The sequence below is a fragment of the Euprymna scolopes genome, chromosome 28, assembly GCF_053919585.1.
Source record: "Euprymna scolopes isolate OS-2025 chromosome 28, ASM5391958v1, whole genome shotgun sequence".
In the NCBI taxonomy this organism is placed as follows: domain Eukaryota; kingdom Metazoa; phylum Mollusca; class Cephalopoda; order Sepiida; family Sepiolidae; genus Euprymna; species Euprymna scolopes.
Genome location: NC_136509.1, coordinates 91,163,764 through 91,183,069, shown reverse-complemented (window position 1 = coordinate 91,183,069; position 19,306 = coordinate 91,163,764). Strand labels below are relative to the sequence as shown.

The following is a 19,306-nucleotide window of genomic DNA, read 5'->3' as shown; positions in this document are numbered from 1 at the left end:
TTCGTGTGAAATTCAGTTTTATGATTTCCAAAAATATTGTCCCAATTCTGTAGAAACGCCGCCAATTCCAATAGCACAATTAAACCAGTAGAATAAAAATGTCCTTTCTGCAGATTTATAGGATTTGTTTTTAGGATTGGGTAGAGCAAGTCCAGGAAACTTCTATTATTCCCAGCAGATTGTTACCGTGTTGTTGCCCAAGGAAAGAATTTATTAGGGATATATGATGATGCATGGCCAGTGTTGGATGCGTGATAAAACAACGTGAATGTTACCATTGATGTGGGATAAGTTTTAAAGAAAGGCTTGCATTAAATCTTTTTTTTTACAAGGTCACCACTTATCAAGGCCCAGAAGCCACTCAGGGATAAGGGTTATTGCATGTACAGTATGTTGTACGTTAGTGTTGAGATTTCATAAAATGTCTACTTAAGGGGTGGGGTTCATCAGGAATTTGTTTACGTTGGATTTGAAGATATCCAAGTTGTAGTCAGGTGGGAAACAGGCAGACGGAACAGAGTTCCACTGGTGTGCTGTTCTAAGAAAGAAACTTTGTTCATGGAATCTACGTTTTGATTTAGGCACAGATAGAGAGTGGGGAAAATCTGAGCGATATGTGTAACACGGTGCACCATAACTTGGACTAAGCTTTTCTTAACGACAACATTTATTTCCTCATTCTTCCGCCAAGCGTGAGTCCTGGATATGATCTTAAACTATATCTGATGGTGAGGCCCCAGTTTGCAGGCTTTGAGGAGTGTGGAGCCACCCTTTAATTACCATTTCTCCCAAGTCCACTCTGACCTGGAGTGGTAGTACCTGTTAGGGTCCCAACTATGGGTTGAATAGAAACTGAGTTGAAAAAAAAAACAAAAAACAAACATATGCTATTAAAAACTTTTTGTTCAAAATTGTTGGATGCGGCATTAAATAACCTGAAAAGGGTTGATATGCCGTAAAACAAAAACAGCCAACCAAAAAACCGCCAAGCGTGACTTCTCGTTATGGCTGTGTCGTCTAACATAATCTCTCCATTTTATAGTCTTTTTCCTTACAGTGACGTCACTTCGCATTTTGCACGCAACTTGTATATGCATGTCCGTGCTCTGTTACATATGAAGGTGTATCTGTAGAACAGGAGACTCTGTTAGTATGGTCACAATGAAAGAATGAATGCAATTGTTTTGGTTTCATGGAAGCTGAAACGTTAAAGTAGGAAAATTAGTTGACGGGGGTGGGGGAGACCAAAGAAAATATAGGAGGATGGTTTAGAGAGAAATAGGAATAAATCTGGCCAGAGATAGGTTAGGTTTGAAGTCAATTTTTAAAAGCCCTCCAACACGTGCAAACAAGAAATTAAATTGATGATCATTATAGATTTTTTTTTTTTTTTTTTTTTTTTTTTTTTAACTGTTAAATTTTTAAATTTTAAAGAAAATATAGAATGAACTGGTTTTAACAGAAATAAAGACCTGGTCAGAGATAGGTTTTAAAGTCAGTTTCTAAAAACTGTGCAACATGTTGATCTACTCTGCACATGATTCTAATCACAGACACGGTTGTTTATCAAAGCCTCCATATTGAGTTTACATGAAGACAAGACATTAAACAGATGATCATTCTAATGTTTGTTTTGTTTTGTTTGTTTTTTTGTTTTTTAACTGTTAAATATTATTTAATGAAAAATATTTGTTTTTATCCTTTTTCAGTGATCCTTATGTGCGGATTACATTATTTAGAGGTGACAGAGAAAATGGAGTGATTGATGTCACACAGACAAAAACTAAGAAAAAAGTGAGTAAAAAAAACAAAAAATTTCAATTTTTTTTTTTTTTTTTTTTTTCTTTTTCTTGATTGAATAAGATTATTTTTATAGAACCGGTGGTTTATCTTGAAAATGACACCAGATTTATATATATATATATATATATTAATAGGTAACCACTTTTCAAAGCCTAAATTATACCACAGGTTCTACAAGAAGGTCGGAGGTTACATTGACTGAAACGTATGAATAACACTCAAGATGATCAGACAAAAACTAAGAAAAAAAAAAATGAATAATTATTTTTTTTCTTTAATATTTTTGCATCTTAATTGAATAAGATATTAATTTTATAGAACCAGTGGTCCATCTTCAAAATGACATGAATTTTTATATATATATATATATATATATATACACACACACACACACACACTAATTAGTCACCACTCAAGGCCTAAATTACGCCACAAATTTTTAAAGAAAATCTGAAGTTACATAGACCAAAACGTGAAAATAACACTCAAGATGAGAACAGTAGTCTAAATATCCAAACAAATACGAATTACCAATCCTTATCTAAAAAATTCAGAAGCCTTTTGTTTGTTAAAAAAGTAAGTAAAAGCCTCCAACAAACATTGATGAATGCACATTTAATATTATAATATCTTGATAATAAACTTGATTATAAGATTTTAGTGATTAATACACCCTTCTCCATCCTAGTGGTAATAATAGTAGTAGTAGTAATAATATCCATTACACTATGGGTACTTGTTTAAGAAGGTTGAAAATTACATCGACCAAAACGTCATGAAAATAACCCTAAAGATGAGAACAGTAGTCCGAATAATCCAAATAATAAGAATTATCAATGTTCATCTAAAAAATTCAGTAGCACAGAGAATAGCCTGATTATGCTTAGTAGAAATGATACAAATTATGTAGAGTAGTAGTGGTAGTAGTAGTGATGGTAGTGATAGTAATATAATAGTAGTAGTATTTGTAGTAGTGGTAATAGTAGTGGTAGTAATAGTGGTAATAGTCTGAATGGTCCAAATAATACATATCTTAATTTTTTTTTTTTTTTTTTTTTTTAATACAAGGTGTCCCTATCTTTTTACGTAAAGTGCCTAGTATTCCCAAATGGTCACCCATCTGGTACTGACAGGGCTCAACCTTGCTTAATGTTAGTGGTCTAACAAGAACCAGTGTGTCGACATGATTATGCCACATAACCCGGTGTACATAAGCGGAAACATTTTTTGCAATTATTTTTTGTGTCATCCGAATATTACGTCTTAAGATGGCGACTGCATCACAGCCGAGCGGAAGTTATGCAAAGAGAAGGCTTTTAAAAAGAAAACCAGAAAGTTTAATACAACATTATCGTTGATATACACGCACACAAATTAAACGTTTATTTGTTGTTCATTATCCCACACTACCCATTCAATTATTGCACGTCTTGGTCCGAAAATTTTCTTATCTCTTGAATTTTTATTTCCATATCAGAAATCAGGTTTATTTATAACCCTGATTCCATAAAAATGATAACTGTTGCATTTTGTATTCTTTCTGCGCAGAGTGTCCTCAGCTTTTATTTCCTGATTGTTGAGATAGTCAGATGATTACACAAACATGCCGGTGGTTATCATTACAACTCTTGCATATCAACTCTATTGTAGCTCAAGTTTCACACGAAGGTGCACACGCAGATAATTGTTTATTTTTATTTTTTTATTGTCATTTGAAAAAGAGCTTAGGAATTCGACTGTTTCTTCATTTTGTGCAAATGGACTTTTTAGATTGTGCACCAAAGTGTTTGACCAGCTAGAAACATGGGACCTTGCTGACCAATTCCAACTAACAAAGGGATTCAAAATCTGTCTTCTCTCTTTTGCTATCTTTTTTTTTTTTTATCTCTTTCTCCTCTTTTTTCTTCTCCTCACTCCACTGGTTTGTGTCCTTCTCTCTCTCTCTCTCTCTCTCTGTCCTCCTCATACTCGTCCTTCTCTCTCTCTCTCTCTCTCTCTCTCTGTCCTCCTCATACTCGTCCTTTTCTCTCTCTCTCTCTCTCTCTCTCTCTCTGTCCTCCTCGTCCTTCTCTCTCTCTCTCTGTCCTCCTCCATCCTCCTCACTCTCTATCTCTGTCCTCCATCCTCCTCACTCTCTATCTCTGTCCTCCATCCTCCTCACTCTCTATCTCTGTCCTCCATCCTCCTCACTCTCTATCTCTCTGTCCTCCATCCTCCTCACTCTCTATCTCTCTGTCCTCCATCCTCCTCACTCTCTATCTCTCTGTCCTCCATCCTCCTCACTCTCTATCTCTCTGTCCTCCATCCTCCTCACTCTCTATCTCTCTGTCCTCCATCCTCCTCACTCTCTCTCTGTCCTCCATCCTCCTCACTCTCTCTCTGTCCTCCATCCTCCTCACTCTCTCTCTGTCCTCCATCCTCCTCACTCTCTCTCTGTCCTCCATCCTCCTCACTCTCTCTCTGTCCTCCATCCTCCTCACTCTCTCTCTGTCCTCCATCCTCTTCACTCTCTCTCTGTCCTCCATCCTCCTCACTCTCTCTCTGTCCTCCATCCTCCTCACTCTCTCTCTGTCCTCCATCCTCCTCACTCTCTCTCTCTGTCCTCCATCCTCCTCACTCTCTCTCTCTGTCCTCCATCCTCCTCACTCTCTCTCTGTCCTCCATCCTCCTCACTCTCTCTCTGTCCTTCATCCTCCTCACTCTCTCTCTGTCCTCCATCCTCCTCACTCTCTCTCTCTCTGTCCTCCATCCTCCTCACGCTCTCTCTCTGTCCTCCATCCTCCTCACTCTCTCTCTCTCTCTGTCCTCCATCCTCCTCACTCTCTCTCTCTCTCTCTGTCCTCCATCCTCCTCACTCTCTCTCTCTCTGTCTTCCATCCTCCTCTCTCTCTCTGTCCTCCATCATCCTCACTCTCTCTCTCTCTCTCTGTCCTCCATCCTCCTCACTCTCTCCCTCTCTGTCCTCCATCCTCCTCACTCTCTCCCTCTCTGTCCTCCATCCTCCTCACTCTCTCTCTCTCTCTGTCCTCCATCCTCCTCACTCTCTCTCTCTCTGTCCTCCATCCTCCTCACTCTCTCTCTCTCTGTCCTCCATCCTCCTCACTCTCTCTCTCTCTGTCCTCCATCCTCCTCACTCTCTCTCTCTCTGTCCTCCATCCTCCTCACTCTCTCTCTCTGTCCTCCATCCTCATCACTCTCTCTCTCTCTCTCTGTCCTCCATCCTCCTCACTCTCTCTCTCTCTGTCCTCCATCCTCCTCACTCTCTCTCTCTCTGTCCTCCATCCTCCTCACTCTCTCTCTCTCCTCCATCCTCCTCACTCTCTCTCTCTCTCTCTGTCCTCCATCCTCCTCACTCTCTCTCTCTCTCTGTCCTCCATCCTCCTCACTCTCTCTCTGTCCTCCATCCTCCTCACTCTCTCTCTGTCCTCCATCCTCCTCACTCTCTCTCTGTCCTCCATCCTCCTCACTCTCTCTCTCTGTCCTCCATCCTCCTCACTCTCTCTCTGTCCTCCATCCTCCTCACTCTCTCTCTGTCCTCCATCCTCCTCACTCTCTCTCTGTCCTCCATCCTCCTCACTCTCTCTCTGTCCTCCATCCTCCTCACTCTCTCTCTGTCCTCCATCCTCCTCACTCTCTCTCTCTGTCCTCCATCCTCCTCACTCTCTCTCTCTGTCCTCCATCCTCCTCACTCTCTCTCTCTGTCCTCCATCCTCCTCACTCTCTCTCTCTGTCCTCCATCCTCCTCACTCTCTCTCTCTGTCCTCCATCCTCCTCACTCTCTCTCTCTGTCCTCCATCCTCCTCACTCTCTCTCTCTCTCTGTCTTCCATCCTCCTCACTCTCTCTCTCTCTGTCTTCCATCCTCCTCACTCTCTCTCTCTCTCTGTCCTCCATCCTCCTCGCTCTCTCTCTCTCTCTGTCCTCCATCCTCCTCGCTCTCTCTCTCTCTCTGTCCTCCATCCTCCTCGCTCTCTCTCTCTCTGTCCTCCATCCTCCTCGCTCTCTCTCTCTGTCCTCCATCCTCCTCACTCTCTCTCTCTCTGTCCTCCATCCTCCTCGCTCTCTCTCTCTGTCCTCCATCCTCCTCACTCTCTCTCTCTCTCTCTCTCTCTCTGTCCTCCATCCTCCTCACTCTCTCTCTCTCTCTCTGTCCTCCATCCTCCTCACTCTCTCTCTCTCTCTCTGTCCTCCATCCTCCTCACTCTCTCTCTCTCTCTCTCTCTGTCCTCCATCCTCCTCACTCTCTCTCTCTCTCTCTGTCCTCCATCCTCCTCACTCTCTCTCTCTCTCTGTCCTCCATCCTCCTCACTCTCTCTCTCTCTGTCCTCCATCCTCCTCACTCTCTCTCTCTCTGTCCTCCATCCTCCTCACTCTCTCTCTCTCTCTGTCCTCCATCCTCCTCACTCTCTCTCTCTCTCTGTCCTCCATCCTCCTCACTCTCTCTCTCTCTCTGTCCTCCATCCTCCTCACTCTCTCTCTCTGTCCTCCATCCTCCTCACTCTCTCTCTCTCTGTCCTCCATCCTCCTCACTCTCTCTCTCTCTCTGTCCTCCATCCTCCTCACTCTCTCTCTCTCTCTCTGTCCTCCATCCTCCTCACTCTCTCTCTCTCTCTGTCCTCCATCCTCCTCACTCTCTCTCTCTCTGTCCTCCATCCTCCTCTCTCTCTCTGTCCTCCATCCTCCTCACTCTCTCTCTCTCCTCCATCCTCCTCACTCTCTCTCTGTCCTCCATCCTCCTCACTCTCTCTCTCTCTCTCTGTCCTCCATCCTCCTCACTCTCTCTCTCTCTCTGTCCTCCATCCTCCTCACTCTCTCTCTGTCCTCCATCCTCCTCACTCTCTCTCTGTCCTCCATCCTCCTCACTCTCTCTCTGTCCTCCATCCTCCTCACTCTCTCTCTGTCCTCCATCCTCCTCACTCTCTCTCTGTCCTCCATCCTCCTCACTCTCTCTCTGTCCTCCATCCTCCTCACTCTCTCTCTGTCCTCCATCCTCCTCACTCTCTCTCTGTCCTCCATCCTCCTCACTCTCTCTCTGTCCTCCATCCTCCTCACTCTCTCTCTGTCCTCCATCCTCCTCACTCTCTCTCTCTGTCCTCCATCCTCCTCACTCTCTCTCTCTGTCCTCCATCCTCCTCACTCTCTCTCTCTGTCCTCCATCCTCCTCACTCTCTCTCTCTCTCTGTCCTCCATCCTCCTCACTCTCTCTCTCTCTCTGTCTTCCATCCTCCTCGCTCTCTCTCTCTCTGTCCTCCATCCTCCTCGCTCTCTCTCTCTCTGTCCTCCATCCTCCTCGCTCTCTCTCTCTCTGTCCTCCATCCTCCTCGCTCTCTCTCTCTCTGTCCTCCATCCTCCTCGCTCTCTCTCTCTCTGTCCTCCATCCTCCTCGCTCTCTCTCTCTCTGTCCTCCATCCTCCTCGCTCTCTCTCTCTCTGTCCTCCATCCTCCTCGCTCTCTCTCTCTCTGTCCTCCATCCTCCTCGCTCTCTCTCTCTCTGTCCTCCATCCTCCTCACTCTCTCTCTCTCTCTCTGTCCTCCATCCTCCTCACTCTCTCTCTCTCTGTCCTCCATCCTCCTCACTCTCTCTCTCTCTGTCCTCCATCCTCCTCACTCTCTCTCTCTCTCTGTCCTCCATCCTCCTCACTCTCTCTCTCTCTCTGTCCTCCATCCTCCTCACTCTCTCTCTCTCTCTGTCCTCCATCCTCCTCACTCTCTCTCTCTCTCTGTCCTCCATCCTCCTCACTCTCTCTCTCTCTCTGTCCTCCATCCTCCTCACTCTCTCTCTCTCTCTGTCCTCCATCCTCCTCACTCTCTCTCTCTCTCTGTCCTCCATCCTCCTCACTCTCTCTCTCTCTGTCCTCCATCCTCCTCACTCTCTCTCTCTCTGTCCTCCATCCTCCTCACTCTCTCTCTCTGTCCTCCATCCTCCTCACTCTCTCTCTCTCTCTGTCCTCCATCCTCCTCACTCTCTCTGTCCTCCATCCTCCTCACTCTCTCTGTCCTCCATCCTCCTCACTCTCTCTGTCCTCCATCCTCCTCACTCTCTCTCTCTCTCTGTCCTCCATCCTCCTCACTCTCTCTCTCTCTCTCTCTGTCCTCCATCCTCCTCACTCTCTCTCTCTCTGTCCTCCATCCTCCTCACTCTCTCTCTCTCTCTCTGTCCTCCATCCTCCTCACTCTCTCTCTCTCTCTCTGTCCTCCATCCTCCTCACTCTCTCTCTCTCTGTCCTCCATCCTCCTCACTCTCTCTCTCTCTATCATCCCCCCTCTCTCTCTATCATCCCCCCTCTCTCTCTATCATCCCCCCTCTCTCTCTCTATCATCCCCCCTCTCTCTCTCTATCATCCCCCCTCTCTCTCTATCCTCCCCCTCTCTCTCTCTCTATCCTCCCCCTCTCTCTCTCTCTATCCTCCCCCTCTCTCTCTCTCTATCCTCCCCCTCTCTCTCTCTCTATCCTCCCCCTCTCTCTCTATCCTCCCCCTCTCTCTCTATCCTCCCCCTCTCTCTCTATCCTCCCCCCTCTCTCTATCCTCCCCCCTCTCTCTCTATCCTCCCCCCTCTCTCTCTATCCTCCCCCTCTCTCTCTCTATCCTCCCCCCTCTCTCTCTCTATCCTCCCCCTCTCTCTCTCTATCCTCCTTCTCTCTCTTCTTCTCTCTCTCACTCTGTCCTCTTTATTCTCCTCTTATTTACTTCCTTCTCTCACTCTCTCCCTTGGCTCCATCTGATAAATCTTAAAAGATAAGCAGCTGTTCATTCGTACTTAAATAGAATAATCTGTACGGCATCACCATTGTATTGATTGCAGTCTCATTGAAAACTGCGGAGAATCTTTTTAACAATAAGAAGAGAAGTGCACTGGGCGTGCATGATCATTTCTTGAATTCTTTTTATAAATATCTTATGCATAGGGTGCAAGCGACATTTGTTCACATGATTATTCTATAGGGTAAAAAAATAAACACAGTATTTAACATAGTTATGTTGAGAGTTGTTCATCAAACTCTGCTCAATTGGTCGTCTTTACTTATTCTCTTCATTTAACTCTTATGAATCTGTCTTTTGCTTTAGTGGTAGTTTTGAAACCAAACACTGGCATTTATCACTGTCTCCTGGCTTGACCCCTTAATAGATCTAGAGATCCTGCCCTTCTCATTCACTTTGAACCAGGGTCAATGTCATGTTCCACAGTGCCTCACACAAAAAAATTGAGAGTACGCTAATCAAGTGAACGTTACGCACGTATTAACAGGTAGACCCAAGATGTTGTAGATTCTGTTGCAAAGGAAACAAATTCAATTTGCTGTTTTAGGTTTTAAGAAAAGAACTTTATTCCTCACTCTCTCGCCATGTGTGACTTCTTGTTATGACTGTGACATCACCCCACATCTCTAACGTGATCGCAATCCTCTTGAATGTAATTATGATCTCTGATCTCTGTCTTCTTGAATGTGATCCTCGGTTGGCACACACATTCTTCTTTTTATATTTTTTTCTTTTCTTCCTCACCGTGACGTCATTTTGCACATGGTTCGGCATTTGCATACGGCTGCCATACTCATGCCTGTGCTCTGTTACAAAAATGCGGTTGAGAAAGTTCTCTGAGAGTAAGGCCTGTATCTAATGTGATGCGTATAACCTGCCTGATCCATCCAGAGTATCACAACTCACTCAGCATGTAACCATCTGTGTTTAGTCCGAGGCTCTCCAGGAAGATGTGGGTGGAATAACGTAAACTGTAATGAGCTTTGACATTCTAACAACGATCAATCATTATTTTTTCTAACCATGCATTGTATTTGAATTTTGATGAGTACTCTGCATCACTTTCACAAATATGGAGGTTCAAAATTGTCTATAAATCAATTATTCTGCTGCACAAAGTTAAGACACAAAATCGATTTTTCGTACGAGGTAAAAATGCAGCTCTCATAAAAAAAAAGTGTCATTGGATTGATACTGAAATGGTGGTGTTTTGTGAGTTGTAAGTCACAAATGTGAAGAAATAAATTGGATGAAAACTATTCTGTATAGATCAACATTAACAATGGCTAATTATTTATAGATAATCTCTATCTCTACTATTATATAAAAGAAATTTTTGTCTGTCTGTGAGTTCGTTCCCTATGGACTTTTAAATGGCTGGGCTGATTTTTTAGGAAATTTCACACAACGGTACTTTATGTGCCTGGCAGTGTTCTTATATAGATTTGTATCAGAATGTCCTTGATAAGTATCTATAATTCGATGAAAGAAGGAATAGGCGATTTTGATCAAAGTTAACACCTTATGCAGTCTAACATTCCTGGTGCATTTGAGAAGTTTTATTACCGAAAAGCCTGCCATATAAAATCAACAATAGGTTCTTTGATTTGACAGGGGCGCGTTCGAAATGAAGTTTTTTTGTTTAGAGCACAATTGGAGCATGATACTTGAATTTTGCTTTTTAAACTGTAATTAAAGCCATTATATTTAAAAAATAATTTTATAAACAGAACAGTAGGCTCTGTACAATGCAATGTAGACTACAGTATTTTTTTTATTTTTTTTCTTCTTGAAACTTTTGACTGATGTAAATTCCAACTTTCTTTGGGTGTATCTTGTCAATATTTGATGACTTTATTCGTCGTTAAATAATCCACAGATGGTTGGTATGCCATAAAACCAAACTTTAATTAAACAGTCAATTTTAATCTTTAAATTAGTATTTATATATTATTTTAATTATTTGGACCGCTGTTTCTCATTTTGAAGGCTTTTTATTTTTTCAAACTTTTGGCTGATGTAACTTCCGATTTTCTTCGGGTGCATCTTGTCAAACCCATAGCACAATGGATAAAGTGCTTATACTAGTCTTCTGGAGATGTGAAGGTTCGATCTTCTGTACAAGCGATGCTAAGAATATAATTAAAAAGTTACTTTACACTTTGTTGTTGTTCTAAGGCATTCACCCTAGGCAAGTTGAACTGGCTTCCCACGAAAGCGGGAGTGTCAGGGGATATTTAATTTAGAGGCGGTCTCCAGTCATCTATACTGTTTGATGCATGAGGTCAGGAGGTCAGTATCTTCAGACAGCCTGATCTGGTAACACCAGATGCTCTAACAGGTATTACCATTCTGGGCCAAAGTGAATCTCGGAGCAATGATAACTATGAGGCAACTCCACGTTCCCCACAGCCACCAAATTGAGCTTCATCACTAAATGTCTTTTAAAGTCATACCCAGAACCACTTTACACTTCTACCTAATCATGGTTGACAAGACGAGAACAATCTACCTCTGGATTAAATAATCGGTTCAATTGATAATTCTATGCAAATTTTGAATTTGACAAGACACCTGAAGGTCGAAACGTGCGAATAAAATCATAGATCAGAACACTAGTCTGAATAATACAATTAATTTTTATTTTTCAAAAATTATGAAACATAGTTTATTTTATTGGCAAAATCACATAAAGATTTATTTTTCAATTTATTTACTAAGGTGTCACCACTTATCAAGACCCAAAGGCCACTTGAGCATAATTAGTAAATATGTGAGGGGTGCAATTTTGAAGATTATATTTGTAAATGACTGCCTGACTAAACAATGTTTCAAACATCAACAACAACAAAAAAAAAAAAGACACTTTACAGGTTTCTATTCAAAAAGGCAACAGATTTATTGAATTTTTATTTTTTAAAATCTAACTCTTTAAAAAAAATAATTTGAAAGATTTTCATTTGTTTTCTCTCGGCCTTAAAATTTTGATGTTTAAATCAATTTTTTTGAAACCGGACCTCGATCAGTCCAAAGAAAAAAAAAAAAAAAAAATTTTTTTTAATGATTTTTCATTCTTCTTGAAATTTGACTAAAAATAAATTAGCGATGGATTGTATTTCTTTTCCTCTCCATATTATTAGAATTTGTCCCTTTTGAAAATGAAACCCCGCTATTTTTATGCCATTATGTATTGTGAGGTCTGTTTACATGGCATCTCTTCTTTGTGATATGGGGTGTCTTAAATAAGTTTCCAGACTTTTTTTTCGTATGGACCCTTTTATTGATAATGAAACTTTAGTCCCCTTCAAAGTAATCTCCTCTGGCTGCAATGCACTTGTACCATTCCAACAACTTCTAGAAGACCCCATTGAAGTCCTCTTATGTGTGTGTGTCAATGACCCTTGTCACAGCCTCAAGGGTGTTATAACTACAGCCCATAATGTTTTTCTTGAGCTTAGGGAATAACCAAAAGTCACAGGGAGCAAAGTTTGGACATAGAGGTTAACAGAACTGACTTGATGCCCATCTTGGTCAAATAGTCTGTGACAAAAACGGAGTTGTCGATTGGTGCATTGTCCTGGTGGAGATGCCACTGACCTGATTTGAAGAATTCAGGCCTCTTCTGGCGGAAGTTCCGGGAAACCGAAGTCTAGACTGTAGGGTTGGTGAGGAACTGTTGATGCCCATCTTGGTCAAATAGTCTGTGATCTTCTCTAGGCACCCTTGGCACAAACTTTGCACAAATCTTCCACATCTTCAGTTACTCACAAATAATTGTGTGTACAGTTTTCACTGACATCAAACTGTGCACTTATTGTCTCTATAGACACAATACGGCCCTTATCCATGAAATTCTTTATTTGGCCAATCAACTCTGGTGTTCTGGTGTCCTTACTCCTCTCACACTTCTCATCATCTCTCACAGATTCCCTGCTTTCCTTGAATCTCTTATCCTATTTGAAACTGCACTCGATTCATGCAAGATAGTCCAAAAGCAATCTGAAGCATTCCACACGTTTTTGTGGCATTTTTTCCAAATTTAAAACAGAATTTCATTGCATATCTTTCTTCTAAAGTTTCCTCACATCCAGATTCCATCTTTGAAATTCACCAGCTGTGACAATCAGGCTTTAGTAGGGTGTATTCCAATTCCTGCTGTACCTGTTCATTTGAACCTGAAATCATAAAAAATTGGTCAGTCATAAGACATATAACAATAACATACTGAATTTTCAAGAGTCTACAATAATTTTAAATGTCTGTACAAAAAAAAAGTCTGGAAACTTATTGAAGGCATCTTGTATAGTTCGGCTCGGTTCCAGGAGGCTGTCCTTCCAGATATCTCCTCCTCCTTCAGACTAGGGGAGGAGGGTAGTTAAAAGTTATTGTTGATCGTCTGAAGCTGCTTTTCAAGGAAATGCTAATTCAATCGTTCTCAAGTATTTTCTTTTTTAATCAGAGGGAGAGAGAGAGGGAGAAATATAAAACTAGATGTTCTGCATCAAATTAAGATGGAAATCAATTAAATTTCTAAAATGCAGACCTGAGAATTTTATTTTCTATTTTAAGAAAAGATTGGAAACCATAAAAAAAAACAAAAAAAAAAAAAAAAAACAGTCAAATAATTAAACTGATGATTTTCTTTATTAAAAAAAAACAAAAACAAAAAAACTAAACAGATTTATCTAGATATCTTTGGAAAATCGTTGACACAAACAGATGTTTACAATAACAAGTTATAAAAATATTAATGAAATAATCATGAATTTCAAATCAATTTATTGATAGATTGTTCAGTGTGTGAATAAATTTTCAGGGATTAAAAGGAAAGGTGTTTCAATCTATGTCTATATTATATTTCTTTTTGTCCGTCTGTCCCACTTTTTTATTGGAAACTACTGGGTTACTCTAACTGAAATTTTATATGGATTTTTTACCATAGTGGACTAAGTATTATGGTATCTGTTCAATGCATATATAGGGATTAATATTAACTAGCGGGGGTGCCCGGCATTGCCCGGGTGTTTGTAGGTGTGTAAAAAAAAGTGTTAATAGACAAGCAGGCTCGAACCCTTGGCATGAAGGCGGAAAAGAAAGTGAAAGAAAACCTGAGAGTTTACCGCTGTGCCATGATGTCAGCGGAAGTGTAAAGTGTTTAAATTTAGCGATGAAAAAGAAATGAATGAGTTGGTAATTTAAAAATCACGCAGGAGCAGAAATGAACGTCTGGCTGTAGGCCAGTTAAGCTTACAGCTTTCCGCCTCGTATTTGTTTTCCTACAATGTTGGGGAAAACCAGCTCCTCCAAAAAAGGCGGTGTCCAAATGAATGGGAATTGTCTGATATGAAGGGTTTCCCCACATTGATCAAAACTGATTGCCTTCAAGACATGCCAGGCTAGGAAGGGCCAGGAAGTGTGCCATCACTTTGATTAGTTTCGCTTTATTTATACGAAAAAGACGTATAAAATTTTCTGGGGAAGACAATGAAGTGGTCCCGAGTCTTTGTTACTGTCTGTGCTGAATCCTCATCTTAATAGAATATAAAACATGTGCATCGTCGTCTACTAACTATATTAGGGCCCGAAGAAGGGGAGGGGGGTAAAAATAAAGGAAGTAACATTGTGTGATGAGTATGATAAAAAAAATACAGAGAAATAGTTCTCATTCCATCTTGAGCAACGTCGGGTTTTCCTGCTCGTTAATATATAAAACTAGCACGGATACATTTGCATTAACAGGGCTCTACGGACACACTTATCTTTAGTTGACCTTTGACAACTAAATATTTTCGTTTACTAGCCAAATAGAAAACTTACTAGCCAAACCCACATGATTTTTAGAATATGACATTTTAGTTCTGTGATTTTTTTTTTTTTTTTAATAAGTGTAATTATATATATATATATATATATATATATATATATATATACAACAAATTTTATGTTGATACTTGAAGGTATAAACATTCTAATTTCTTCAAATACTTTTTTTTTTAAACAGCCTTTGTTAAAAAAAAAAAGAGTATATTGTTCTATTAAACTCTAATTGTTTAAATAATTTAACTTTGTTCGTTTTATTAAAAAAAAAAAAAAAAAAAAAGTTGAAAAGATATTTTTCACTCGGTAATGAGCGTTGGAAGATTGTCAGTGAAAGAAATACAATCGCCAAAAGATAAGCGTTTCATTATTTCTAGTCGCCACTTTGAAAAATCACTCGCAAATGCGACTGTTTCTCTCGCAATGTAGAGCCCTGATTAGCATGTGATTCCCCGCTCAATAATCACTTCCGATTGTTGCATATTTTAAAGAGATGAACGCCAACTTAATAAACACCACAGTATTAAAGTATCCAGGTGATGTTTAACTATAATTTTATTCGCAACGGTTTCTTTGGGATTTAGTTATTTGAAATTTTTATTTTATTTTTTTTTTTGTGTTTTCACCCCAGACAAGGCACAGTGCCACTTTGATGTAGGGGGCTACTATCTGGGACATAATATGTAAGGGGTACTATATGGGGGAGTTAAGCAGCAAGATGTTTGTTTACATTACACTTGAACTTCATGTCAGTACAGTCAGGGAAGCAGGAACCTGGAAGAGAATTCCAAAGTCTAGCAGACCTAGGAAAGAAACTATTAGAGTAAAAGGCTTTCTTATATCTAGGGATTCTTATTGTGTAGGGGCGGGATTTTAGTGCACTTCCGTTGAGGGAGTACAAGGGCTTGTAGTTCGTCGGAGCATGCACTATGAAAATACTTGTAAAATAGCATGCAGAGGGATGCAACATTTTGTCGAAGGGACAGCGGTTGCAGCCTAGTTAATAGTGCAGGACCTATTAGGTTGGTAACTCTCTTTTAAACCCTAATAGGGAGAGACTAGTAGCAAATACACTAACCCAAATGTGGCAACAATACTCCATACATGGGCGAATGGTGGCCTTGTAGAGGTACAGGATACTTACTTATATGGGGACGTTTCCAAGTCCTACTGTAGCAAAACCTCTTTTTTTTTTTTTGGCATAGGTTCTCCACATATGCAAGAATAAGAAAACTTGGCAAAGTTGCTGGTTGCCAAGTCTGTCATTTTATGTGCTACTAGCAGGGCTACCCATCGTTGACCAGGGCAAAAGTAACCTATTTCTGTTGAAACTTCTTGGCTCTATTTAAAGCTGTCTGCTCCCATGATGATGGATCAACGTTGAAGGCCTTCAGTGATGCCTTTAAATAGTTTTCTCTGGCCGCCATGGGAGTGCTTGCCATGTTAGAACTCAGCAAACAGAAGCTTCTTAGGCCGTCTGTAGTCTGGGATAAATACACATATACACACACATATACATGTATGTAAAGATGCATAAGAGTAAAAGGAAGGTTAGTTGGGGATTTTTCTCTTAGTGAGCAATCACCTATCCCTATTTTAAGGTGTGGTTGGAGGAAGAAACACAAATCATCAGCCACTCCGTCCATCTTAAAACAATGTCTGATTCATTGTTAATTCTCTCGTGGGAGGTTGGGATAGGTGGGTTAGGGATTGGTGTGGGGGTTAATAATCCTCTCAGACTTTTTCCATTTCTCAATCTGTAAATATTCTCATTAGGATTACAAAAAAAAACAATACCTTTAATCCTTCAATCATAAGCAATCTTTTCGTGGACATTTTTATTCTCTGTAATGCTTTGTTTTTTTAATATAATCATTTTTACACACATGACAAGGCTTTACATTGCTAGTGAAACAGTCACATTTGTATATGATTTTTTTTACAAGTGACGATTAGTAATAACTAGAGGGGGTACCCGGCGTTGCCCAGGTGTTTGGAGGTGTCAAAGACAAAAAAAATGTGTTAGCAGGCAGGCAGGCAGGCAGGCAGGCTCGAACCCGTGACGTGAAGATGAAAAGAAAGTGAAAGAAAACATGACATCTTGCCACTACGCTAAGAAGCCATAGGAAGTGAAAAGCATTCAAATTTAATGATATCAATCAAAAAGTTGACTTGCATAAATGAATAATTAAGTGAAGGAGTTCATGCAGGTGCAGAAATAACCGTTGGCTGAAGGCCAGTTCAGGTTTCTGCCATTTCATTTATGTTTCCCCACCAAGCTCTCCCGAAAAAGGGGGAACTCTCAAATGAATAGCAATTGTCTGATATGAAGGGTTTTCCCCACATTGATCAAAGTTGTTTTCAAGATGTCCCGGCACAAAAGGCTGCGGACGGCTTTGCATCGATGAGTTTTGCTTTATTTATATGAAAAAGACCAACACATATGCAAAAGGACAGAATAGAGTGAATTTTATAAAAGTCGATTAAAATAAATGTAGAGATGATGTGTGTTTGCAAATTGTAGATATTATGATCTAAGGGGGTATATAAAGAGTTCTCGAAAACAGTAACCCTCTCTAGAACCCTATCGGGACCCCCCCCCAAAAAAAACCCAACTTTTCTTGGACATACAAAAACGCGTGCTGCCGTTTTGCCTTTTATATATATACTAGCGGGGGTGCCCGGCATTGCCCAAGTGTTTGGAGGTGTGTGTGTTGGTGGGGGTAGATCAAAAACAAAACCCGTGTTTAAAGTTTAAAAAAAAAAAAAAATAGTTTTCGTAGGAAGGTAGACATGAACCCGAAGCCTTCACGCAAAGGTGGAAAAGAAAGGGGGAAAAATAACCGGGACATCCAACCCACTCGGCCACGAGGGGAGAGGAAGTGAAAACTGTCTTAATTTAAAGTTTATAAAGTGAAATTGACATGTGCGAGAATTTAATAAAGTCAAACATCACGCGACTTAAGTTTGGTGCTACAAGCCAGTTTCTGCGTATTTTAGAATTGAACCCTAAGCCCTGAGGCAAAGTTGGAAAATAAAATGTGAAAAAAACATGGCATGTTAACCACTCGGCCAGCAAGAAAGAGTTACTGAAGACGTTTGAATTTTTATAGGTAAGAAGAGAATTGATAGTTGCCCGCACTTAATGGGGTCAAATAATAAAGTCGCAGTTAATATTTTCTGCAGGACAGTTTTTAATGAGGTCAAAATCCGGTTTATTTGTTTTTACCCAACTTTGGGGAAAACCAGCTCCCCCGTTTATTAGGGGAGTGTCCAGATAAAAGCAATTGTCTGATATGACGGTGAAAAGCCGACATTGACCAAATGTTTACATCGTTTTCCATGGGCCAGGGAACTGCCGATTTGAATCCAGTTTCGCTTTTTTATACTGAAAAGCGAAAGAAACATGTAGCAATCTAAAAAAAAATCTGGAAAAAAAATAGTGCGTGAACCGTTCGTAACTCGTAGATATTATCATTTAGACAGCATATAAAAAGTTTTAAGGAGTGAGCTGACCGAGAAACCCGGCAAAAAAAAAAAAAACTTTTTGCAGACATACACAAAAAGTGAACATACATACGCACAGTTTCTGAAACCAATTTCAGTGAAATTTGCAAAAAAAAAAAAAAAATACATTTTCTTTACTACACTTTGTTGCCTAAATGTTCATGACACATGTACGTGTTGCTGTTCATTATTAAATCTGTTCTGCTTTTCTAATTTTACCCAACATGCTTTGTGGTTTGTTTATAAAAGTTATGAAAAGATGAGGTGTTGTTTAGGTCACCTTGCTGTGGCGACGACAGCAGCATTGATGGTGTGATCTGAGGCTGTATGTGATATTGATATGCACATGTATATTGCATCAGTAGGTGGAGAAACCGTCACTCTCGCCCACTCACCCTCCTCTTCTCTCTGCGAGGATGATTTCTATCTGATTGATAGCCTCTGGTAATGATGATGGGGTGGGGGTGAATGTGTTGTTGAGCTGGTAATAATCTGAGATTCTGCACTTTGAAAGTTTTCTGTGAAAGCAGAAAAGAGTATGCATTATTTATTTGCCCCCCCCCCCGTCTCTCTCTTTTTATATCCTCCCCTCCCCCTTTATATCCACTCCTCTCCCTTTATATCCACTCCTCCCCCTTTATATCCACTCCTCCCCTTTTATATCCAACCCTCTCTCTTAATATATCCAACCCTCATCCTTAATATATCCAACCCTCATCCTTAATATATCCAACCCTCTCTCTTAATATATCCAACCCTCTCTCTTAATATATCCAACCCTCTCTCTTAATATATCCAACCCTCTCTCTTAATGTATCCAACCCTCTCTCTTAATATATCCAACCCTCTCTCTTAATATATCCAACCCTCTCTCTTAATATATCCAACCCTCTCTCTTAATATATCCAACCCTCTCTCTTAATATATCCAACCCTCTCCCATTATATCCACCCCTCTCCCTTTATATCCACCCCTCTCTCTTTATATCCACCCCTCTCTCTTTATATCCACCCCTCTCTCTTTATATCCACCCCTCTCTCTTTATATCCACCCCTCTCTCTTTATATCCACCCCTCTCGCTTTATATCCACCCCTCTCGCTTTATATCCACCCCTCTCGCTTTATATCCACCCCTCTCGCTTTATATCCACCCCTCTCGCTTTATATCCACCCCTCTCGCTTTATATCCACCCCTCTCGCTTTATATCCACCCCTCTCGCTTTATATCCACCCCTCTCGCTTTATATCCACCCCTCTCGCTTTATATCCACCCCTCTCCCTTTATATCCACCCCTCTCCCTTTATATCCACCCCTCTCCCTTTATATCCACCCCTCTCCCTTTATATCCACCCCTCTCCCTTTTATATCCACCCCTCTCCCTTTTATATCCACCCCTCTCCCTTTTATATCCACCCCTC

The 19,306-nt window shown here is 40.7% G+C and overlaps 1 protein-coding gene across 22 annotated transcripts in view; it reads left to right on the top strand.

The window, feature by feature from the left end:
* LOC145249721 (E3 ubiquitin-protein ligase NEDD4-like) overlaps positions 1-19,306 on the top strand; it is a 622,527-nt gene that overhangs the window by 452,702 nt on the left and 150,519 nt on the right. For 21 of the 22 annotated variants that reach the window (XM_080111610.1, XM_080111606.1, XM_080111604.1 and 18 more), the window contains one exon: positions 1,710-1,794. In XM_080111610.1, the coding sequence (XP_079967736.1) occupies positions 1,710-1,794 (85 nt within the window). Of the gene's footprint in view, positions 1-1,709; positions 1,795-1,995; positions 2,054-19,306 lie in introns of those variants that run through there. The other variant, XM_080111624.1, reaches the window with a different exon arrangement.